The 26,034-nt window shown below is 40.9% G+C and overlaps 1 protein-coding gene across 1 annotated transcript in view; it reads left to right on the top strand.

Moving 5' to 3' along the window:
* Positions 1 to 26,034, top strand: part of PTPRG (protein tyrosine phosphatase receptor type G) — a 397,860-nt gene that overhangs the window by 314,836 nt on the left and 56,990 nt on the right. Inside the window, exons 10-13 of the mRNA XM_071550347.1 lie at positions 1,151 to 1,259; positions 2,962 to 3,011; positions 5,389 to 6,184; positions 14,049 to 14,181. Coding sequence (XP_071406448.1) covers positions 1,151 to 1,259; positions 2,962 to 3,011; positions 5,389 to 6,184; positions 14,049 to 14,181 — 1,088 coding nt within the window. The remainder of the gene's footprint in view (positions 1 to 1,150; positions 1,260 to 2,961; positions 3,012 to 5,388; positions 6,185 to 14,048; positions 14,182 to 26,034) is intronic.

Below are 26,034 nucleotides of genomic sequence, written 5' to 3'. Positions count from 1 at the left end.
TGGGCCCATTCAATCAGTTATACAATAATACTTCTCTTATTCCCTTAGATGAAGATTCTTTTACTTCATTTCCATTTATATTTTCAATTTCCCCACTAGACATTGTTATCTGGGTCACATTAGGGAATGATCTGCCTCAAAAAATCAGACAGGAATCTATTGAAAGGCACCCAAGGTTATGATGTATTGTAACCTCTCTCTTGCCATAATTTCACACTCTTAAGGGAAATTTCTTTTAATCAGGTGTAGGGAGGATAGCCTTAAACAGCAAAAATGAGGTTTGCACCGTGAAAGCATACTGGTTTATGTAAAAGAAATAATTAAAATTGCAGGGGATGTGATGGAGTGATAGCTTGGAAATAAATTGCAGTGAGACCCTGTGCTGTTCAGCAGAGCTTAGAAGTTAAGAAAGCAATGACAGCTTAGTCTATTCTAGGGGCAAGAGGAGAAGGAAACCCTTTTTCAGAGGAAAGTGCAATTTGGTTTTAGTTCTCTGGCAGATACATTTGGGTTGTCCCTTCTTGAATCAGAGATAGACAGTGTTTAGCTAAAGAGATCATGGGTATTTCAAGTGACCCACGTGGCTACTGCTGTGAACGGATGTGATTGTGGACTAAGGCAACACAAAAGAGGAAACCATCAGAGCAGTCTCAGGTCTAGGAGTAGGCAGGGATATCCCAGCCCAGGGTACTGAGCCATCATGTTGTACAGTACTGTACATCAAATTACCATAGCCAGTTTATTGCAAAATAAATCATCAGTTTGAACATGCAGTGACTTTTCTGGGCTTATCCCATGTTTGGGACATGGATCTCCACCTATAAAAATCTTATTTTAATTCCTGTAAAGTTGAATGATTAGAGCTTTAAGTTTTTCTGAGCAATGCAGAGACTTAGAGACATGAAGACTGTCGTGAGAATAGACATGGGACATGTTCATTTCTTTCTCTTCGGCAGAGTCTGGGTGCATCCCTTTTGTCCTCGGGCCTTGCCCTCTCCCAGAGGACCAGTGAATATTTCTGTTTAGAAATACAGTTTGTCTTACATGGCATTAATGTCCTGTTTCAGCGCAATGTTTTATATATTTCAGACTGATCATGTACAGTACTGTGGGGGTAAAAAACTGAATAATATCTATTTTTTTTAAACAGAAGGCCATCATTAGCCATGTCTCACCTGACATCCTTTATCTGTTCAGAGTTCAAGCAGTTTGCCGAAATGAAATGCGTAGTGACTTTAGCCAGACTATGCTCTTTCAAGGTAAAAAACCCACATACTTATTTCTATATTAAACAATTGTTTGTTTAATATTTTCTTTGCACAGTTCAATATGGTGTGAAATGATTTCAGAAGATGTTTGAATGCATGTAGACAATGTTAATTTCATATTGTGGCCAGTGACTTAATCTGAATCCCATTATCTAGTGATGAGAGTTTGCCTACATCTCTCTGCTGGCAGGGTTTGTCAGATTTTAGGAGAATTCACAGCTTTTCTTGGTGCTAGTTTTCTCAAACAAATTCATCAGAGACTGCTTATACATCAGCAGCACAGCTATAGCAGAATGTGAGTCTGATCGGTGTCTGTTTTCTGTAAAGAGGAAAGGAAATCAGTCCCTACCTTGACAACCACATGTGGAGACATTCAGGTTTTACCATGCACACAACCTCAGTGATTTCCAAAACATACTTATTTAAAGGAAATCAAAAGAACTAGATGCTAAGCTGTCCTTTGTCATGAATTTCCTCTTAAGATTATTGGAGAAATCTGGTAGAGACCTGGTAGAAGAACTTGAAGTTTCTAGAGCTTTTTTTTTAAGTGCTGAAGTTTTGCTCCTTCCTGGGAATTCATTACTACAATTTTTATTAAGTAGGGCAAAATTTACCTCTGCTGAGAGCATTCCCTCCCTCTCCAGCTTATGGATACATAAATCCTCTAATGGGCAGTGGAAGAAAAAAACAAGCAGAGAGTTAAAAGTTTAAGTCTGTAAGATGAAGCAAGGAGTCATCACTTGGATCTGATGCAGATAAGGAACAAAGTAATAGAGACATTTTTCTGTGTCATTTTTGGAAAATGTGGGGGTTTAATCCTACTTTGTTAGCACTTAGTATCTGAAGGATTTCAAGCTGTGGACATAGTTCAGTTCTGTTGTGGTGTCCTGCCACTGTATTAGCAGCCTTACAGGGAGAGCGGGGGTCAGACAAGAAGTCTGTCCTATCCAAGGCATATCTCATATGTAGCTCTCTGTTCTTAGTACCTCAGCACAGTGTTTTGGACTTCACTTTAAGTGCCAGGCAGAAGTCAGAAACTCATATATTGCTGATTATGACCTCTTTCAGCCAATGACAGAATGGAAAAGTTCTTTGAAATTTGACCATGATACCTGCTTAACTCACAGTTAGGAGTAAGTCTTACTGCTGGCTTTGATGGATACTCTTTGGGTATTCTAACCCAGTGTTACAGTCATCTGTAATGGGAGTAGATGAGGTAATCCCTTCCACGTGTCCCCCAAAAGAAGCTGCTGTTCTAATCTCTGGCTGGACCAAGATCTAACCTAGAAAATTAATCCACTTGAGCTTTCAATACATTATTCAGAGGTTGATTATGGTTGTAGTTGAGACAGATAGCAATAAATAATGATAAAATCATCATAAAGACAGAAAAAACTATTATCAGCTACTCTTGCTTTGTGTGTAAATCAGGATGTTTCATCCACGTTGGGATTGCAGGAGGGAGTGTGTTTTCTGACAGTGCTCTTAAACCGGCATTGCCAGACTTGAGTAATTAAAGACAAGTGAGTCTGTCCTTAGGGACAAGTACAAAGTAAGGTGAGTGATGCCAAATGAGCTGAGTTGCTTTTGCTCCAAACTGAGACCTGCACTGTATTTTGTAGTAGCGTGTTCAACAGTTGTTCTGCTGCCTCCTTCCCAGCCCACTGACACACTGCTCTTCTTCCTCCCTCAGCTAACACCACTCGAATTTTCGAGGGGACCAGAATTGTGAAGACAGGAGTGGTAAGTCATGGGTTTGGGGAGTGGGGATTTGGGGACATTCCCACCAGGTGGCAGCACGGTGTTGGAAATCTGCAGCAGGACCCAGCTTTCCTAGGGAGAGGGGTGTTCAGACCCACCTGAAAAGGGTTTATAACATACAATATATTTCAAATATGAAATATTAGAAGGGTTTTGATTTTCTAGCTTCATGCTTAGAGAGGCTTTGACTACTGAGGAATCAAGTGTTAAAAAAATCTCCTCCAAATTTTTATTCAACCCATTTACAGGGGATTTCTAATCTTAATGATGATTTTGGAAATAAATTTAATTTCATTTATTAACTGCATGACCAGAAGTATATGCACCAGGAATAAGGCCTCACACACAAGATCTTTACTCTTCCGGTGCTCTAAGGATACCTATTATCATGTGAATAAAGCCTTAACAATCTCTTTGTTTTAATTTTAATTCAGGTGAGACTGTACCAAGTCACTGGAGCCAACTTTTGTGTTCCCAGAATCAGAAACATTGGTACATTTCCAGTAAAATGGTTTCAGTTCTGAAAGCCTCTTATTAGTTTATTTAGCATAAATTATCCATAACATAAATTTCTTACCATTCTGACTGAATTGTTTAGTAAAATTTATTGACTGGATTCATACTATTGAATTTACTCTAAGTACATTGCTTCTGGTTGTATTCTGTTCCAGTCTGATATACATCCTAGTAAGCAAATAACACACAAAACTTGCATTTGAATGATTAATGTTTCTTTAATGATGTATAGAGGTATTCTAGACGTATAAAATCTGCTGTCAAATTTTAATACTCAGTCCAGCTTTGAGACTGTTCATGCCAGTGGAAAAGCAAATCTCACTGTGCCGTAGGGATTCACATTGATAAGGATCTGAAAGTTTAGGTGCTTATTTAAAGTTTTAGCTTGAAATCTCTAAAGCACAGGTTTTCATCTGAGATCTCCAGATCTCTGTGATTGCAGCTGGTCAAAAATACTGTGAGAAAGCAGCCTTTCTTGGTTTGCTGCAGCATTTCAATTACATGTCCTGACCGAACCTGGGAATTGCAGAGAGATGCACAAACACTGTTAAGTTATACATTTCAGTTTCAAAATTAAACATTTTGCATTTTTTTCAACTTTCAATAGCACCTATTTAACCTTTGTATTTATCTGGTGGCTACCTGTGCAACTGATGGTCCTCCTGAGGATGAATTCAGTAACATGAGACATTTTTCAGTAAATCAGAGAGAGTGGTCAGGTTGTCCAGGCAGAACTGCTCACTCAGCTCTTCCACAGAATTATTACTTGTCTTTAGTCAATTTACTTCAGTGTCTTTTTCCCCATGTCATTCAGGAAGGGGAATGACTACTTCTTTATGTATAGACCAAGTTTAGTTCTCTGTGTGTATACCAAGGGCTTTTATTCCAGTAGAGCACACACACATGCACACACATGTGCAAGCTCATGTGCAGTTGGGTGACATTGGAATGACAGTGGCAGAGCACAGAGGATGCAAAGTCCATAGTTCATTCCCCACTTCCTCCCAGCTCCCTGAGGGAAGTGGGCAGTGTCAGCTCTGGCTTTGGATTGCAGGTGGTGGCCAAGAAGAGTCCTGTGGATGTGGAAAACCAATTCTATACATGAATGTCACCACCTGGTGGTCCTGGCAGAGGTAGTGGTGGCTTGCTGAAGGGCTGCTGATGCTCTCCAAGTCCTTCATGAGTGCCCAGCTGGCCATGCTGCAGGTCTTTTCTAAGAGCGATGCCTCACTGCAGCACCAGTCCTTTGGAGAATGATGCCGATGGGTAAATTTAGGAAATAAAAATAGTACCATTTGAGGGCCTCACAATGTGTGTGGGAAGAGCCAGAGTTCCTTGTCAGAACAGACCCACCAGCCACGGATGCTCACGTTGGCAGCACAGCCATTATTTTGGGACAGTCCTTATGTAACACTGTATTTTTAAACTTCTGAATTCTGAGGACTAAAGCACTGTGAGTAATGCAGCTAAACTCATTAAACTCCTTTACATTCTCCTCACCCCTGAGAGGAAACGTTACTCACAAGTCAGTGGTGACGTGGGTGGAGAAGATCCCGATGTAAAATAAAGATAAGGATAAAGAGCCTCTTGATGATGATGTGTTGAATGCAGGGAGGTTTTTTCCCTTCGTAATTTGCTGGTAGCTCTGTGGCATGTCCTGTCCTGGCTCAGCCCTGCATCCAGCTGGTGTGAGTCTTTAGCTTTATGAGAACAACAACCAGAATGGCAAATGTGTGGAAAGGGAGGGAAAAGCAAAAGAAAAGTGCCCCCAGGTAGCATGGTGGGCCCCTGCTGATGCTCTCTGCTGTGTTTTTTCCCCTCTGCTGCCGGTGACCTCCTCAAGCCCACGGCATCTCCTGCCTCCTCAGCTGACATGGCTCCCATCAGCTCCGGCTCCTCCACCTGGACCTCCTCGGGGCTCCCCTTCTCCTTTGTGTCCATGGCCACGGGGATGGGACCCTCCTCCAGCGGCAGCCAGGCCACCGTGGCCTCAGTGGTGACCAGCACCCTGCTGGCAGGGCTGGGCTTCAGTGGGGGAGGCATCTCCTCCTTCCCCAGCAGCGTGTGGCCCACACGGCTGCCCACGGCGGCCGCCGCCAGCAAACCGGCAGCACGGCCAGTGGTGGCCACCACCGAGGGTGCTGCCGCCTCCCCGGGGCCAGAGCGGGACTCTGCGCTGACCAAGGATGGCGAGGGAGCTGAGCAGGGGGAGAAGGATGAAAAGAGTGAAAGTGAGGATGGGGAGCGGGAGCACGAGGAAGAGGAAGAGAAGGATGCTGAGAAGAAGGAGAAAAGCAGGGTGACGGCAGCGCCAGAGGCACGGAATAGCACCGAGCCCAGCGTGGCCGCAGCTTCCCCCAACCGGACTGCTGAGGAGGAAGGAAATAAAACCATATCGGGTGAAGAGCCAAACCAAAATGTTGCCCCCACGGCTGGAGGTCCCAAGGAGGAGAGCTTTGATGAAGCCAACACTCAGCCCCAGCCACTCCCTTCCACCCAAGTGCCGCCAGCGTTCACTGACGAACTGTACCTGGACAAGATTCCAAGAAGACCAGAGACTACAAGAAAACCTCCTCTGAAAGAGGACAGGTTTCCAGAGGAATACCCCACAGATAACAAATTCATCACCATTAACCCAGGTGAGTGATCTCAAGGGAAACTGGTTTTACTAGCATAAGAGTGCTACAAAATGACGCAATCTCAAATTCCATACTGATTTCCAGTAGATACAACATTTTGTGGTGACTTCATCTGATGGGCAGGTTGTCATGGGACTCAACCCATAAATTGTTACAAGGCTGAAGCAGAGGGGGAAAGAACATCCTTTTCTTTTACTGGGACAGATTTATGGTTCTTGTAGTTTACTAGAAGAGAAAATTTGGGGAAATGTTAACCCTTTACATGCTGCATCAAGAAAGAAAAGAGAGAGGGGAATGCAGTGAACTATAATTGTGAAATTAATTTGGAAGAGTGGTTGCTGTGCCAAAGTGGTGTTTCATGGGAAGTTTGCTAATTTATTTTATCTGCAGGATTCTCCCTGATTGGGCTTTGAGATATTCTCTCAAACATGGGATCGTTGCTGGTTTATTTCTCACTACAAAACCTACATGCTCTGATCTTCCTAAACAAGGCACCTACTGCACTAGAATTACCTTCTTTTTTTCCTGTGGGAAGAAAAAATCTTAGCCAGGCGGAGTTCATGTATTTTCTCTTTGTCCTGATGTGAATTAGCAGTGCTCCTGTATGCAGTAGCTCTGGGTGTATGTACCCCCTCCACAGTATGTACACAGCAAATACAGCCTTTGGAAGCCTGCCCAGGTGCACCAAGCCCAGTGTGGTCAGGGTTTGCTGCACAGGCCTATGCAAACAGGTACCTCACAGTGCTATCAATGTACCGTGAGGAATGTCCACTCATATTTCTGCCTGGGGAGCTCCAGACAATGGTGAGGAAAACTACAAGGAGCCAATGGAATACATGTGTGTGGATTTATTTGCAGAGTAAGGAGTGGGATTTAGATACAATGATGGGTTATTTGAGTGATCATGTCTATTACCACAGCATTTATAAGATAGCGCACTTTTTTGTTTGGAGTGGGTTTTTTACTGTTGTTTATTTTGCTAATCCTGGAGTCTTTTGTAATTTTCTTTTTCCATCAAAGCTGCCCTAGAGTACTGTGTAAAAACCTTACATATTTATTTTTCCCTACCCTGATAAACACAAAAATTCAGACATTCTGCACTCAATTGTAGCTCAGAACCAATTTAAAAAACAAAGCTAAATCCAATCCTTAATAAAACTTGTTACAGAAATGCTGACCTGACTGCAATGCTGTGAATCATAACTGTTCTGTAAGAGATCAGATTAACAATGGAGAAGACAAGAACATGCAACCAGATTGTGCTGGGTGGTTTTTAAGCACAATGCTGGTTTTTTTACTCCTCAACTGGAAATCTTCAGAGTCCAGTGTTCCCACTGAATATGATCTGAGATGCCTGTCATGAAGGTTTCAACATGCCACTTGCCCTAATCACCTTTCTGTCAGGAAGGAGGGAACTTTGCAGTGTTAGGAGTAAGCATTCAGCACCAGATAGGTTCAAAGCCCAGCAATTCAATCTGCCTCGGTTAACCTGCCTCTGAAATAGCTGCCCTTAGTTCTTCCTGCCTTTGGCTTCCCTGTTTCTCATATGCCAGTTTCTTGTATGGCCCAAGTACAATGTCCCTTACATAAGAACTAGAAAGGGCCCCATGGCTTATTTTCAGCCTAAAAAACTGGAAGAAAGATGAGTAGCTGGTCTTAATTCTTAGCTTGAGACAAAGAGGTTGTTATTAATTCCATAGTGAAGTTAAGATAAAAAATATTAAAATCAATGAGAGGGGGAAATATTTTTAATATTGCTAAGAAATACTTACTAGTTATTGTGAATTGTATCCCCTTAGTCTGTCTCTTTTTAGCATGCAGGGAACTATCATTGAAAGTGATCCAGTACAGCTTTGCCACCTACTAGACATCCTGTTTTAGAGCTCTGCTCACTTCCAGGCTTGAAGTCGGTATGCCTGAAGACTACAACAAAGATGATCAGTATTGAAGTACTCTGCAAATTAGGTTTTCCATACTTACATGTGGAGAGAGGATAACTCACTATGATCACTGGGTCTGAACAAAGTAGTTTCCATATGTAGGAAACTATATCTAAAATAGCCAGCACTGGTTAGATGGGGAGAAAGATACGTGAGAGTTGTCTGTTTCACCAAAATTAACTTTAGTTAAATTGAAGTTAAACCTCTGGAGGCCTACCTGAGATGAGAAGGAGCTGTACCATTTTTTCAGCTTCCTAGACAAGCCTATCCCAGATCCCTCCATGCCCTGAAGAGGACACTCAATAACAAAAGGGTTGGGAATGACTATTCAGAGAGGAAGAAGGGCCCATTTGTGCCATTTTCTTGCAGTAGGTATTCATTTATTGTCCATGACCTCCAGGTGGAAGAAGTTAGGTTGGTCACAAACCTGGTGAGTCTCTGTCCAGACACTGGGAAAGGCTAGTTTTTAGTGAGAACGTTTTGAGAGGTTTCTTAGTGGCTTTGGGATGGAGTCTTTCAATCTCAATCCCTTGGTACCAAACGTGAAGACCTTGTCCTTCAAAGTTCCTTCAAGCAAGTCTTTCTTTCCTTTTTATCTTGAGCCACCAGGCTTCAGTTGACGAGGTCTAATTAGCCTGGAAATTGCCCAAAAATTTTACTAGATGTGTCCAAGTAAAGCCTGGATGGCTTGTTGGGAGTGCTGCCCTGTGAGAAGACGCTCAGGAATGCAAGAGAAGGAGCTTTCCTCCAGGCTCGATCTAGGTCACCAAAGACACAGGCTAGTAAATTAAACCAGCACAAAGTCTAAGACTAGTTGATTCAGCTTAATTGTCTTCCACGGTAGTAAGGAAATTCGCAATTCATATAGACAGACCTGACCTAGCTCCTTCCAGGAAATGAGTTCAGTGAAACTCCAGCCATAGTAAGACCTTTTCCTATGAAAAAGGGCCTTAAAGGTTTTCCATAACAAGGTAACTCTGAAATTAAAACAAGTGAAGCAAAGAGGACATTGCCAGAAATATCTGAAAGGATTCCAGAGCATCAGGACAGTTAAAAGTGTGAAGGCCACTTCCCAAGTGAGCAGAAAGCACCCCTGCAGTTTACTGTGTCCCATTGTAAGGGCAGAAACATTTTCAGATGCATCTTTTCTCCCAGAAAGCAGGTTTTAAAAAGCTGTCAAGGTTTCAAAACTGTTTTTGTGAGTAGAAAGTTTAATCATTTTAAAGAGTAGAAAATTGTTTCATAACAATGTACACTTGTAAAATTAATTATATAGCATCAAATTAGCAGTTGTAAGGAGATAACTGAATGGGGAAGTACTCATGAGTGTGGATGATTAGAGGAGAACAGGGAACTCATGAGAAATTACAGGGAAAGTGCGAGGCCAATTAGTATAGCAAGGTTCATTTTCTTTTAGTGCTTATTTCACACGCACATACACACACACCTCTCCCGAGGCCATGTCATTATTTTCCAAATGGCATTGGCCTCTTCTTGTCTGGTGGTATCGGCCAATGCTAATGATTTTCTTCTGTCACAGAACGCTTGCTTGCATTCTCCTCTTTCATTTTCCTGATCATCCTTTTCTCTGTTTTGGTGCCCACATTAGACTAATTGTACCTTTGATCTGCTACTGTTACACACACAGCTGCTCAGCATTGTCCCTGACTCTGAAACCTGAAAATTAGAAAAACAGCAATTAGGATGATACTCTGCAAAGAAAGGGGGAGGAGCGGGGGAAAGAGAGAATAGAAGTGAGGGGGAAAAATGAAAACCAGGGTGATTCCGTTTCAATGGGTGAGAACAGATATGATCCTGTGGAATTTTGGTTGGTTGTACCAGACAGTTAAACAAATCCTTTGTTTTTTACAGGAGATAACAACTGGGCTGTTGTGGGCAAAGTAATAGTTGTCCAGCTGGGGCTTTTGCCTGAGTGGTGAGCTGGGACTGAGAACACAAACATGGGTTTGGCTCTTCATCCAAAATTCAGCCAGGTCCTCCCATCCCTCAGTACTCACCCTCTTCTGAGTTCCTCCCACAAGGGGGCTTTGTAGAGACAGAGATGATGTGCAGGGTTAAATTTCAAGCCTGGTGTGTGCCTTTAACTGAGAATGAATTTCAGTTTTTAGAACAGTCTTTGTCAGATCTGAGGTTACAAAAGCCTTTTGGGAATAACCTCATTAAGATAATTAAACATCTGTGTAATTCTTTCTTCTCCGTACACAGCAAGGATTATTAAGCTGTATTTTCATGCAGGACTTGAGCCATTTTCAGACAGGATCACAGAATGAATAAGGTTAGGAGGAACCACTGAAGTCAGCTAGTCCAGCCTCGCTGCTCAAGAAGGGAGCACATTACTCAGGGTTGTATTCAGACAGCTTTTAAATATCTTCAGAAATTTACATGGGAACTTACAGGAGGAAACAGCAGAATGACTTGAAAATAAAAGAATTGAACTATTTGATGTCTGCAAACTATGAATTTCAGATATAGGATTAAATATGATTGGCATCTGTTTACAAAGCAGTGAGAGGCCATGCTTAGCTGTGCACAGCCTGTAAGTGTGACTACAGCAGGAATGTATTTAAAGAAATAGGGGGAAAAAGAGCTTCACAATGACATGAGCTTGTATCAAAGGTAATACATTTTTAAAAAACACGGGTTTGCCTTTTCATCATTTAATAATATGGCTGTTACTATTTTCCAGAATAAGTTAATACCTTTATATAGGTCCATAATTTCATTTACTGAAAGGAAAGATGAGCAAGTGACTGTCTTTTAAGAGGCCAGGTGGTCTGAGGCAGTTCAGCAGCAGGGCTTTTCTTTGGTTAATGGGATCTGTAATGGTACAGCAAACAGAACTTTGTCCTGGCAGTTTGTGCAATGATGAGGAATGATAAAGGTAGATAGGTTATATAGTACAGCTACAGTTGCTTATTATAGCATGCAGTGTTACTTAAGGGAAATAAACATGTTTCTTTTCTCAGGAACCAATTACCAAGAATATGCAGGAAAAAAAGTACATTTCACAAGTTGTAGAATGCCTCTTTCTTACCTTGACCCTTGTGCAAGAGTTGCACTGCCAGAGCCTCCCTCACTGCCTGACGCCATCTAATATTCCCTGTGCCAGGGCTCATCCATGCAGAGCCTGAGTGGAACTGCTGAATGGAGGGTTCACAGAAATTATGGATTTTTCCAGACGCAGGAGTAGATTTAGCAGTGCCAGGGCTTGTATCATGTGGGACCTCCTGAAACAGATATGCTGTAATAATTTTTATTCCTTCCTACTGGGACGAATTCCAAGCCAGTAAAAGGCAAACTGAATTAATTCAACGAAGGCATATGCCACTGGAAACTGTTTACATTTCTTAGCAAAAATGGAGTTTCCTAGTCCATTTGTTAAGCTTACCAGCACTACCACCAAGGACAGCTTATGGTGAGCACCATGACAAGGACATGCTGTTGACACTACCAAGGCTCAACATTCTTGCTTTGGAAAAAAGTGAAATGGCAACTATTTTTTTTACTTTATAATTTTTTGTTATGTAGGAGAACAGGAAAGTAAAGGCCCAGATCTGCCTTTTTGTGTGTTTTCTTTAAGTCTTTTTCCAAGTTATCCAGTGTGCTGGCTTTTCTTAGGCTTTTCTGCCATGACACGCAAGATAGGCACCAGCTCTCCAGCTGCACTGCTGTACCTATGGCTCCAGCTGCCATTCTCATAAAGTTTTTATTGGCATTGGTTTGTTGAAGCTCTCTCAACACATTATTTAAGCAATGGAAAACACCCGAGACTTTTCCTTCAAAGCCAGCACAGGAACTGGGGGTGGGGGGGGGGCATTTCTGAAGCACATCACTGCTTGGGCATTCCCAACTGGAATTTCGAAGCCAGCCATCAGCATGTGGGAATGGCATTTCCTATTCTGGCACTCAGCATACTGAGCACTTTCTTATCCTTACATCTGGGGTACTGGGAGTTGGCAGGGGCAGATAAGTGTGTTCTCCACAGTAGACTAAGTAAGAGGAGCATCGTGAGCACTGCAGAATTTAATAGTGTGCATTGGGACTGCAGCCCATGCTGTGCTTACAATGGAATTTAATTTACTTCCCATGCAAACAGAAACATATGTTTTTGTGTTGAAAGATGTGGAGGTGAAACTGCACAGAATACTGTCCTTGGAGAGAACTGAACCAGCACCCCAGTGAATGTAAGGTGGTGGGACTATTTGGCTCTCCTATGAAGTTTCATTGCATCGCATGGTTTTTTCCTTTGTCCCTTTTACCATTCTGATTAATAAGACTTACCTCACCCTCTTACTCTTTTCATGCTGATAAATGATTTGAAATGCAGTGATAAAAACTGATGCCTCAAGACTTATGATTTTGTAATTCTGGCAAATACAGAGAATAAGCCTTTGCTCTAATTTTGATGTTGTTCTTTTTCTTACTCCTTCTAGTCAAGGAAATCAGAGATGTTCAATCAAAGTGCATGTTCGGTTCCCCCAAACACCCTTCTGATTAACACCTCATTTAGGCAGCTTGCTAAAGGGCATTACCTCTATCAGCCTAGTTCTTAAAACTAGAAAGATTTCTTGCTGGGCTTGCAGCAGCCTCCAGCCTTGCTCTGTTTTCAGCAGTCAGGCAAAAGCATTTACAATTAACCTTTACTTCCACGTTAGTTGAATTTTACTCCTGCCTACCGAGGAGTATAATCTAAATGCTATTAAAATAGAGTATGACTTCATATTATGTGACATCTGGTGACTTCCAATTATCTGTGTTTTGCCTGCCTATGGTGAAAAGGCAATTCCGTTCTTCTGGCAGGATTTGCAGCAGTTTCAGAAGGTATGATAATACAATACTGAACAAGGGCAAGGAATCACGTTGGTAAGGAGAGACTCAGGCTAAAAAGTAGAAGTCAAGTGTGCATGTTCCAATCCTCAAAATCTGAAGCTGTTTATACTAATCCTTTTCCATTATGTCCTCGTGACAGGTATTGATCAGCTACTGCCTGTTTGTTAGGAAACATGAGTAAGATACGGAATCCACTTCTGTGTTTTTCTTTTACATTCTGTCTAAACCAATTTATTCATCAAGTCTACATGAATTTGCACAAATTAGGTGTCTTTTAAAATACATTGGTGCAGTGACTAGTCTCATTGGCTCCAGTACTTGCAGAACCTCTAGATATTCACCTTACATGTGATGCAATCATTTTAATGAGATGTCATGCAAAAAGTGAAGCGGAGTTACTCGGCCAGATCTCAGGATATTGATGAACTTTAATTTCGTTCAAAAGCTGTGGCATAATGATTTCTTCTGTCGCTTACAACACATCCTATTCATTCATTCATCCACCCATCTTGACAATCCATATGCTAAAATGTACTTTCGTATGCAGTAACCCACCAGATTGTGACAATTCTGCAAATGATGTGACATGACACCCAACATGTTGAGGATTTTTTATTTTAAGATAGTTACCAAGAAATTTGTTTCTGAAGCGAATATTACACTGAGCTTTGCAAACAGGGCTGTCCTGTAGTGTTGAGAAACAGAGTGCATTTATCTGCAAACACTGATGACGGAGAGCAGCGTTTACTTAGTTACCGTGGTGAAATGGCTCAGTGGGGTACTACACATCTGATAATAGGTGCTTGCACAGAAGAGTCCTAAAAGTGTCTATGAGACCATAATTACAGGCAGTAGTAAAATCCAAGCCATATGTGGCAATAAACACCATACTTCTGTGCTCTCATATCTCAGACTGAAGACAAATGGAGTCCCACCCTGCAGTTAGAGGATCTCTGCTCTGTTTACTCATACCATGTAAAATGGATAAGTTATTTGTTTTGTTTAAACATTTTTCTGTACAGTAATTCTTTTTTCCATTCAGTGATTGGTTTTGTTATCTGTTTAACACACAGCTGGCAAGAACAGCTCCAGCATGGCCACGAGACCTTCTCCTGGTAAAATGGAATGGATCATCCCACTCATTGTGGTCTCAGCACTGACCTTCGTGTGCCTCATTCTCCTCATCGCTGTGCTTGTCTACTGGAGGTGAGCCTGTTTCCTTATCATTGGAAACTGATTATGATTTAAAACACATGTCAAGTGATGTTTTTAATGTGGCCCTGTGTTTTTTATTTTGGTAGAAGTTATGGTGATAGATGCATTAGATAACTCTCTGGATGCTAGAACAGCTTTGTTGGTTAACTATTCAGCTGCTTTAAATACTGATTTTTGTGTCATGAAAATGAGGTCAGTAGAGCTCTAGCAATGGTAGAGCCAGCTGTAATGGTGACATATATTTTCACAATTAGTCCCTCCAAAACACCTGTAAGAAGTTACCTTTGGCTTGGCCTTCAGAAAAAGTGGTTGTGGGAGAAAAGCCCAGTGAGACTGGCCTTGGTTCCATGGGTGTCTTTACCACAAACCTCCTGTGTAATCTTTAGCAGTTTTTTCCTTCCCTTGACTTTACTTCAGGTAAAGGGGAATAAGCTTGTTCCACATTCCATAGGGATGCTCTAAGTTAGAGTTCTCTAGCATTGGTAACGTGTTCGGATGTGCTGCCTACAAGGTCTTGAAAATAAAGATTGCCTCTTAAAAAGGGACATTGTCATTCACATCAGCGGATGTTGCTTCAGTGGTGGAGACTGGGTTTAACATCAGCAAATCCATCTCCATTTGATTTAGACTAAATTAAAACCTGCAGCACTTGCTTATGTCAGAACCACAACCCAAAGACACCTCATTTGTCTGGAAGTTAAAATTAACCAGGGATTAGTCACATACAAAGTATTTAGGAATTATTTCAAAATCTGATTAGATGGGACACAGGAAAGCGGCTTTGATGAGAAATACCAGCCCATTGATCATTATATTTGCAGAATCAATTAAAAAAGTACCAGGCCATTTTTCAGGACACCCATTTCACTGACAGTTAATTGGCCAAATTATTGAGGCTGAGAATATTTGAAATAATTACTAAATAGATGACAATAATTTCTATTAACATTTGCAAATAATTAACATCCTTGCAGTAAGTCAGTGAATAAAATTGCAGGTAAGTGCACACAAGCTGAAATTGGAAAGATTCTGAAGAAAGTTTTGAAATACAATGCTAACATCTACTATCTGGAAGAATGTTGGTACCTCTCACTGTTTGCAAAACATTTCCATTTCTTTGAAGTTTCACTAATGGATTGAGGGAAATAATTGCAAAATTAGTGTTTAATGTGCTCAAAGAATAACAATACAATCCCTGAGAAGATACTGAAGTTGGAATGTACTAGCTAGTGACCAACAGTTAAAGACTAATTTTTGACAAATATTGGTTTCTATTATAGATCATAATATTGCTCTAGTAAAATTAAGGTATGTTAATTAAAGTTAAATATTTTTATCTTCAAAATTCCTAACCATCCACCTCATAGAATTTTTGCTTCCTAATAGCAAACACACATGTAAATCAAGGAAGATACATGAACAAAGACTTCAGCTGAAACCAAATTACTTTTCCAGTAATGTTTGTAATATATGGACCGTAATAGTTTCTTATCTGCTGTCCATAATATGCATCAATAGTTAACTTTCATCAGTGGCTTTGGTAAAATCACGAGTTTCTAATTAACCCTTAAAAGCAGTAGATCAGGTTTTTTGCCAAAGATTGATACTAAGAAAGGTGGAGATTAAAAATTAATATTGACATGGAAAATATGTCATGTAACAATCAAAGTTTTTCAATAATTATGAAGCAACAAGCTAAGGAACAATAAACAAACTTGAGACCACATCTGTATAATAGCTTCAATATAATGTATGTCTACCTTCATAATTCTGAGGATTTTTAATAGGTATTCAAAAAGTAAAGGTGTGTTTTAGGATAAATCAACAAGCAACTAGAACAGAAATTGTCCACAGTAACATTTTGCATTGTACAGACCATGCCATTGGAGCAGCAACACAGCATTTCATGTGCCTTTTCAAGTGCGATTGCCTTTCCTTAGGAAAAAATGGTTATCCCTGTGAGTGTTTTAAAGTAAGGAAAAAAGATATTCTCAAGGACTGCAGAGTCTAATTTAGGAGTTTGAAAGGAACAGTGATTTGGATTTTCAGAAAGAAATACTTAGCTTAAAATGTAATGGGCAACATATGGAATAATTTGCTAAATAACACCATCAAAGCAAATGGCATGAAAACGAGTTTGAGACAGATATTTTAGTAAGGGAAACACGGTATTGAAGTGCACAGCAGAAAAACACTTGATGAAAGGATAACCCTCAAGGGGACAGGCATGCTGGACCACAGGGTCTTTTCTTGCACAGCAGTTCTTTGTTTTGGTGTGAGAAAAAGCATTGCAAAACAAAACCCAGAGAACTAGAAAATGCAGAAGAGACATAGTTACCCTTTGGCAATACATTTTGAGGGTAAAACAAATTATATTTTCACTTTCGCATTTTTGAGCATTTGTGGGATTAGATTATTTGAGACCAGAGGTGACATAAGCAGAACAATGAAGCAGAGAGAAGCCTTCTGCTTGTTTCCCTTGCATCCGTGCCCTATTATCCAGGGACCAAAATAAGGAGTTAGGGAAGTTTCTTTGTGAAGGTTTGGCAAAGCATTTATCTCTGTTTGGACTCTTCATAGCTTGTTCCATGATACAGCAAAGGAAGAAGTTTTGTGAAGATGAGTTGCTGTAAGGAAGTTTTGTTTTCTGTTCCCTTTATTTGAAAAGGAGAGTGATAGGAAACAGTCATTGTTTGATGAAGCTTTTCCTTTTTATATCTGTTGAGCTTCCATGCTGTGTTCATTAGAGGCTCATTGTAATTGAATATATTTGGAAAAGATCTGTGCCATTTCTGAATGAGACTCCCTTATTTGCAGAGGTAATTTGCTGTTCTCAGTTCCTTTTCCATGTGGATCTTGGATAAATGGTGAACAAAATATGACTGATGTTGAAGAGAAAGGGTCAGTTCCATCTTTTTCACATGGTGGCCATCTCAATAATGAAAAGGGATGGGAACTTGCAGGCAAGCAGCAGCTCTGAATTACCTTTCTGCTAAAGTTTCCTGAATTCAGTACTTTTAATGGCACTGCTGTGCAAAGAGGACTGTGTGATTTTAAGTTGGTAGAGTGCAAAATAAACTAGGTCAGCATAATGAAGCTGCAAAAATTGCACTGCCTTTTATCCCAGAGAAATGAAGAGAGCACAATCACAGGGTGACCAGGAGCCACGACATCCACTGGGGCTGGTTGGCACTTGCGCTTCCTGGGCAGGAGGGACAATGACAGCTGTAGTTCCAGTTTCCTTCTGTGCATCTTTGATTGCTCTTGAGGAAAAGCTGGCCTGGCTGATCCTTTAGCTGTCAGGGGCATGATGAAGGGGACTGTTGCTCCCAGGACCTCTAGTGCTTGAAACTGATTTCCTGTAACATCGAGTTGAGAATTTGAGTCTTAGCAGACAGAAAAGATGAGGAGAATAGATACTTGTTTTACTCACTATATGGATTCACCATTCCCTTCTGCAGTGGCACATTGGTACTTTTTCTGCTTTTTTTCCTTACATACTGGTTCCTGAAATGGTGTGCTGTAGGGATAACCACTTAGTATTTCTGGGAACTGTTCACTGGGATCTTCGCTGGAGCACTGCTAGCTCGTCTAGAGCCTCTTAAAACATGGGCATTGTGAGGTACAGTTTCCCAAGTACATTTTTTTTGCATTTCTGGGCATTTGTTTTGCATCTGTGATTTTATACCCAGACTTCCTATCATGAGATCCTTCTGCAGATCTTCAAGGTCAGTTTCAAATTTGACTTGGGTTGTCTTAAGTCTTTGCCACTGTTACTCTCACAGCCTTTTCTGCGAGCTCCAAGAACTGCAGTGTGTTTGGTAGTGACCTCCAAACTATTTAGGGATTGAGTGTGACTTCAGTTTTTTTGCAACAAGGCAAGTTCCTATAGCATGCTGAGCTGTAATATGGCTTGAAACATGTCTTTTCCAGAACTTCCACTACATTCTGTTGCAAATTGAACAAGTCCTCAGTATTGACACTCAGGGGTAAACCCAGGGTCAGTGTCACTTTCTTTTTCAGAGGTGCAGGAGGGTGACTAGAGTTGGGAAATCAACTGAAATACTTTGATACACAATAAGTTCTGTCATTTGGGGAGAAAAAAACATATTTTAGGAGAGAGTGGTGACCTTCCACTTTTTGTTTTCCATTCTTATTTTTAATCTAAATGCTACAGTCCTATAGAATATAGTTTCAAAGGGAAAAAATAAGCAGAGAATATTAAGAAGCAATTAAGATTTTAGAGTTTAGCCAACAGCAACTTTTAAATGGGAACTAAATTATAGCCATTTCTCATTTTCAGCTAAGAGGAAGAAATTAATTCATTACTTTAGCTGGAGAGTTTTCTTTTTCTTTCTTTTAAACAGATACCATAATTCACCTTGAATTATTGCCACCATCAACATCGTGATCCTAAAGACAAAGCAGGAATATTGTATTGCATTTCTTATTAAATCAAGCTGTTTATACAGTGCTAATATGTTTACATTCAGGAGGGATTTTTGGAACAACACAGCTGCTGCCTTTCAAAGAGCAAGCAAGCTTGCGTTGCTTGTTTTATAGTCATGCGTGCATATGAGACAGCTTGGGAAAAAGATGTCTTTAATTTTCCTTAGGCAAAACCCTATGGAATTCAGTAAACAGTGAGAGTTTTCTCAGGTTTTCCTTAAACATCCCATCAAATTGAACAGAATCCTTGGGACGCGTCCTGTGACAGAGCCTTGTACTTCTCTGGCAGTGCCTTTCTGTGCAGAAGATATTACACTGAGCACCAGGAGATGCAGGTTCTTTTTCTGACTCAGCCATTGATTTTCTGTGTGACCTGGGGCCAAGTCACTTACGGGTGGAGAGTATTGTTGTTGAACTCAGAGGCAAAGACCTCACTGGGAGCAAGCTCAGGTGTTCAATATTTCAGCATCTGAGTTCTGACACTGATAAAACAGCACTGAAGAAGGCTGGTCAGCTATATTTGTAAATCAACCTGTAACATAGAAATGAAAGCTGCCACATAAGCCCAAGAACCCTTGTATTTACCATGTCTAATAACCTCACCTCAGAAAACTACCTTTTGGTGTTAGATTCTGGGGAGCTTGCACAGCTCCTTAGCTAAGACAGTGTTAAAACTTAATTGGGGAGGAAAAAAATAACTTCTGCCTGTAGCAGGTTGTAAAAAGTGCTGAAATTGTAATTTGAACCTATCTCTAGGTTTTATTTTATGAGTACACAATGCATTGTTCTGATTGGAAAAGGAACATTGCAAATTTACAGACCATTGTAAAATTGTTTGCTTACAATGATAAAAGCTTCTTTCAGCTTACTCTGAAATAACTGTGATTCTGCTTGTTTTCTCACTCATGGACAATGCTAGGTGGTAACACTCTCTGAGACCCTGGGTGTTAATTTTAAGAATGCCTTGGGTCCAGTTGCACGAGTATTTATTTCAACAGCAGCTGTTCATGTGGTGTCCTCTGTTTCTGCCCTTGCTCTACCCTCTGTGACACCAATGCCAATGTTTGTACAACCATGTGAGGAGCTGGATTGCAAAATAATCCATGGTTAAAAAAAAAAACAAAAACAAACCTGAAGAGAGGGACTATCGTGTCCTGATTTAAACCAGATTATCTCCCAGTCTGGTTCGTGTAGTAACCAGACAGAACTGTACCAGCACAACTGAGGGACCAGCATGAGGCAGGAATGAGGAGAGTGGATGGGGATGCTCAGTCCAACACTGCCCTCAGCAATGCCTGAGGGTGACATCCAGGTGCTTGTGCTCAGCTTAGGGATGGCAGTGCCCCAGACCACAACTCGTGTCAGCACAGGCAGAGAGGAGAATTAGCTGACCAGGGCAAGAGCCTTCCTAAGCCGGAGACAGGCAGCAGACAGGGACACGAGGGGAAGCATGAAGGTGAGTGGCATACCTGAAACTTATCCATCTTCCATCTCTTTTTTAGTGCCTAGATGTGCCCTGCTCTTATTGAACAGGGCATGTCTTTGTTTTCCTTTGTTTGGCCATGTCTACGCTCACATAATGACAAACAGCCTCAGAGGAATGGAGACAGGGCAGATCACTGCCCAGCAAGTGGGATGCAGCCCAGCCTGATTCAGAGTCCTCTGATCTCTCCCTGTCTCAACCCAGGCAATGCAGGAAAAGCACTTCAGCTCTTACTGCAGAAGATCTAGTTTGTATGTGATTTTGACAGTGCCAGAGGTAAAGGTACTGAATTTTGGTCCCTTCCATGTTCTGTATCTCAAAGGGCTGCTCGTTTTCATTAAAAGAGAGCAAGCCTGTGATCAGGTCCCTCTTATCCCTCACAGGGAACAGAGCTCACCCTTCGTGCTGACTCAGGCAGATCGCTTTCAAGCCTGAAGCTTAGGGCAGCTGCCAGTTGCTTGTTCTGTCTGTTGGTATCATACTTTGAGTGTTCATCATCCTTCAATTATGAGGAAAATCGATATGAAAACTTCTCTGACGGCATTTGTGCTCTTTCATCCAGCAACACACAGCCTGGAGCAAGGGGCAGAGCCCACAGGTAGATCTGCTAAGACCAAACCATAGTGAGGCACTGTTGTTGGCTCGTGGGGTTTTATGGTCTCCTCTTGCAGGGAGCAGAGCGTGGCTATTCCCAAAGGTAGTGGGACATGGGGGAGGCTCCATGTGGGAAGGGCTGAGGCAGGGGAGCCTAGGACATGCACCTGCAGCCATCCCTTCCCGACTTCTTGCTCGAAAACCACTTCCCAAATGGCTACTTTAGGGCCTTTCAGAAATCACAGGAGTTGTCAGTTGTTATAGTAACGGACCCCCTGCTGCTGAATTGGCCCCGAGATGCCCATTTGGGCTTTTGAACAGACTAACTCATGCTCATTAGACAAAAAAAAAGAGAGAGACAGATTTGCAGATGGAAAGTTGCTTTTAAAGCATGCTGGATGATCTGTTAAGAGCTTGACTGTGGAAAGGGGCATGTTCCCTCATTATATGCCTGTTACTTTTACTCTTTTTTAATTAACACTAGTTTTACTTTTCTCACAAACCAGAATTCTGCAAGATACCCATTTCCTCTCTGGTGAGGCCAGTAGTGAGCTGACTCTTTACAAACCAACATATTTTGCCTTGAGAAAGGAAACAACTTGGAGAAGCTTAAATGCAGAACAGTGGTGATTTCCAGAGCTATCAGGTTATTGACAAAGCTCAGAAAATATTACTTTTAATTCTAATTATAGAGCATCAGGTGGGCAGACAGGGCTGTTAGCAGAGAGGGAAAGCAAATGCTCTAGTACATGAAAGAGGTCTCCATGGAATATGTGATCTTCTGCATCCATTGCGCTGGGCATGAAGGACCTGTGACTTAAATTGCAGTAAGAGGGAAATTTAGGTTGGACATTAGGAACAGCTTCATGATAGGAAAGAGTGGCCACAGAATTTTCATCGTTTCTACGTTCCAAAACAAGGTTAAGCGGCTGCAATCAGGAGCACCACAGGAATCTGATCCTGCACAGGAGCTTCCAGGCCCATTCTCCACAGCTTTGTGAGCTTTATAAAGCACATGTGCAAGTGTGGGAAAAGAGGAGAGATGGTGCAGTGTGATAAATTGTCCTGTAAAGGATTTGAAAGCCTGAAAAAGCATTTGAAAGACACAGTTTAAATGCATCATGTTTAAAGTGGATAATGTGAAGCGGATAAAAGAGCACATCTAAGATTTGCAGGGAGGAGCGAGGGAGGGAGTGAAAGGAAGATACAAATGGGCAGGAAAGAAACTGCAAAGGCAGCTTGCAGAGAACGACTGTGTCAGAAGACCCACAGGTTGGTGGAAAAAAATCTGTTTGGAGTTTTGTTCCATCTGTTCTCCTGCAGCAGGAATCCTAAAAGTAGGGGAGAGTTAAGAGTACAACAAGGATTTGTAATTTAAAAACAAAACAGAGGAGAAGGGGTTGGTGTAGCTGCAGTTTGTTGCCCCCATGGTGTGTTAGGTAAGGCACCATCCAGACTGCTTGTGTCTATGCAGCCCCACTGGCAGCAGTGAGTGCCAGCGAGTGACCACCCCTGGTGCCAAGGGCAAAGACCCTGTGAGAAAACACCCAGTCTCAAGACACTCCTCGAGAAGATTGTTGTATGGAAGTACTTAATGCACAGGAGACAGGGAATCGTGATTCCTTGAAGAACCAAAATTTCACAGCTGTGAAACCACCTGTCCCGGCGCTGCCAGTCCTGGTACATACTGGATTGTGATTATTTTAACAGTGCCTTTAAAAGAGAACTCTTACTCTGAGAGTGTTTGTAGCATGTGGGTCAGTTGTGTGAACATCTTTCTGCCGGCACTGTTATGAATGTGGCCATTGAACTCAGTGGGAGTCCAGATCAGCATCACCTTTATTTTAAAACATAATGTCAAGCATGCAATCATGAGTCAAACAACAGGAGAATACGTGCTTCGAGTGTGGAAGACTAGAATTCAAAATATCATCTTGGTGACCTTGAAAACTCCCAAACCCAAAAAGTATAGTTTCTAATTTGTTATGTGGCAGGTCCCATAAGAGCTGAGACATCGATGCTGTGCTTTGCTCACAGGCCCACCCTTAAGGGCTGGAGTTTATGCTGAAGTCTTGGCAGCAAGTTGGAAAACTGCTGCTGACACCCCTTCTCCATGCTTTGTTTAGAGGTGTAGCGGAATTCCCCAACATTTCCAGAAATACTTTCTTCTGCAGAGAGAGCAAAGGAGAACAGGCAAGGGCAGCCGAGGTCAGGCAAGGAGGCATCTGCAGCATGGCTGCAATCGATCTTTATGTTTTGTTTCTGTGGAACTAATTAAATGGACTAATTACAGACATATTTTTTTCTGGAAATGCCCTCCCCAGTGCTGGTGTAAATGTTGAGATCTGGAAAAAAAGAGCAAGATTTTGTCTGTGCAGTTACTGCATTAAAGGCAGTAGTTTATGATGCATAAGTTTGAACAAATATTTTTTAAATATAAGAATTTCCTAATTATGTTCCATTAAGAACAGAAGGAGCTGAGAAATAGTATTGGATGAGGAGTGTGGCTTTTCTCATAACTTCAGTAGTAGAGGATGCCAGGTATCACTGGCTTCTTCTAATCATCTATTAGGTCTTTTGTCAGCCACTGGACAGGAAACTTAAACAACTTTAGAATTTTTGAGCTCTGACTTTTAAAGCTCTGAGAGGTTTTTTAAAAGGGAAATTTTACAAATGCTTTTTGTGAAATAAAATCACTTTACAAAAAAAAAAGACTTTCTTTAAAAAAGGGTTGTATTCTTTTTCTGTTTCCCTTCTCAGGTCAAAGAAACTTACTTGTTGTCACTTGATCTGTTGCTAGTTTATGTTTTCTATTGATCTGTTGCTAGTTTATATATTTTCTAATATCCTTAGTATGTAAGAGTATGTGTTAAAGTGTATACAGGTATCTCTGGAGTGGATTCGCTCTCATAAATTGGTAGGTTCAGAGCTAGAGAAATGTCTCGGACAAACTGTGAATGAAATATCCTATAATACAACTAGATGTACCCTGAGGGAACAGTATACCTCTGCTGTGAAACTGTGAATTAACCACAGCTACCAGATAAATTATATTTTTTCTCTCTCCTTGTAACCATAAAATATAGCTATCGGAGGGCCCTGTGCTGTCCTAAGTCCCACAGCAGCATTTGGGCTAACATTAGCGCCAGCTATTTCACAGCAGGATGTGGTCTGAGTGTAAAATTATAGGGTAAGATTATTAAATCCGTTCAGCAATCTTAACTGCTTGGATAAATATTGGGAATCAGCAGACTAGTAGAACTATAACAAACGGGTGGACTTCATTTTACTGTTCTTAAAACCTGTGCAATTTGGGGAAAAGCAATGCATAGGAATGCACAGCTCATGTTGTGCTGCTATTACAAATGTTGAAGGTACAATAATTCATTCAGTTTATTGTAGAACACTGAGTTTGTTAGTTTAAAAGCAAACAGTTTCTCTATTGCCATGAATAGCATATATTTTATTCTATGGACTTACAAATTTAAATGTATTTGAGTTCCAACTTTTAAGCTGAAACAGGTGTAGGTGTCATGGCCAGGTCTTGATTGGTGGTTTTTTTCATGTTTTGGAAATCCTGTCTTTTCCAAAATAGAACAAAAATGTTTTGAAATGTTCTACAAAATGACATTTATTAAGTAATAGAAATAAGCCAAATTTGAATCTTTAAAAATATTGTTAATGCTAAAGAAAAAAAAGAGATAATAAATCAAAGATAATAAAGTATTTTTTACTAATGACAAATGTGCTCTTCCCTGGAGGTTCAAATTCATTTTATGTTTTCCTTCTAATCAAATTATAAGTTAAATAGATAGATTTCTGTGCAATGATTCACTCTCCAAAAACACTTTTTAACCACTGTTTCCACTGAGTGCTGGTAAAACTCCTCACATTTTATAGCACCATGAGTTCATCCCTTTTACCCCCGTGTTAAATACTTTTTAAGCTATTATGGATTGTTCTGTCATGCCACAGGTTGAACTCAGGGCTGGGATGCTGAATCCCTGTGGGCGGGGGTTTCTGCAAGTCATGGATGTCTTTCCTTTTGCACAGGCATGAGGCTGATGATCCGGGGGCTCCTCAGCTGTGGCAACTCCCTCACTAGGAGTGTCTGGGGGTAGGAAATGGAGTTTTCCTCTGCTGGTGGCTATTTGGCATAAATGTGGGGTTTGTATGGGAATGAGAGGACAGCCCTCTGCAAAGTAGGGAGAGGGATGGCATCTCCTAAACCCATTGCTGGAAATTCCCAGTGAAAGTCCTCATACTTGCCTTTTTTTTTCTTTTTTTTTTTCTTTTTTATAAAAGCTTGGGACATAAATGTGCCTGAATGGTTAGTCTCCTCCTGTTCGTACAGCACCTTATTTTTGAAGCATTCAGCATGTTATTCCAATCAGGGAGTAATTGGGTTGGCTCTGCAGTCTCAGAGAAGCAAACTGCAAATACTGGTTTTGTCACTTAAGGGTGAATCTGGGCTTCTTATCCACAGAACCAAAATTTACATAACAGCAAAAAAAGATTCTCCTGTCCCTGATATCATTACAGGCTTCATACTCATTTGAATGAACTGATTTTTCACCACCTTCCTCACTGTTCAGTCCTCAGCAAGTTTTTCTGTAGACTTTGCATGACAGAAGTTGAACTCAAGTTTTCTGCTAATACCTGGTGTTCCTATAACTACACAATTGTCCTGTTCCCCTGTTCTGTCTAATTTTGGTGACATGAAAGGGGAAGGGAGGGATGAATAGCAGCCTATCAAGCATCAGGAACAGTTACTTGGTTTACATCCGGCAGAGTTACTCTGAACATGTTTGTGATATTGAGGGGTGTAAAAACTTTATATTTATCAAAAATAATTCCTTATTATAAAAATTTCTAATAATAATTAATAATTAAATCACACCATTTGCATGCATAAATCACCATAGTTTGACTTGGGTGCTATTTAATACTAAATCTATCTAGGCAAAGCAATTGTATCTCTGTGGAGATCAGTCCTATAGAATAAAAAGATGAAAATATTTTAAAACAGTTTGAGTGAAGAAAGTATTCTCTTTTATTCCTGAGACTATGGAATTAAAGTTTTTGCTTTCTAAAGGAAAATACAGTCATTAGGAAATTTGCAAATGGAAATTAGCCTGTGTTGGTCTTTGTCTTTCTTTATGTCATTAAATGCAGTCTTTAATTAGCATATATATTATTCATGTTTCAATATAATCAATTTTATAAGTCCAGGTTCAAATATAAATATCAAAATGGGCTTGATGCACCCTATTGTTCACATGCAAAGCAGTTAACATAGATGTAAAGATAGGAGGTGA

This window comes from Pithys albifrons, chromosome 3 (genome assembly GCF_047495875.1).
Source record: "Pithys albifrons albifrons isolate INPA30051 chromosome 3, PitAlb_v1, whole genome shotgun sequence".
Lineage (NCBI taxonomy): Eukaryota > Metazoa > Chordata > Aves > Passeriformes > Thamnophilidae > Pithys > Pithys albifrons.
This window is presented reverse-complemented; position numbering and strand designations above follow the sequence as displayed.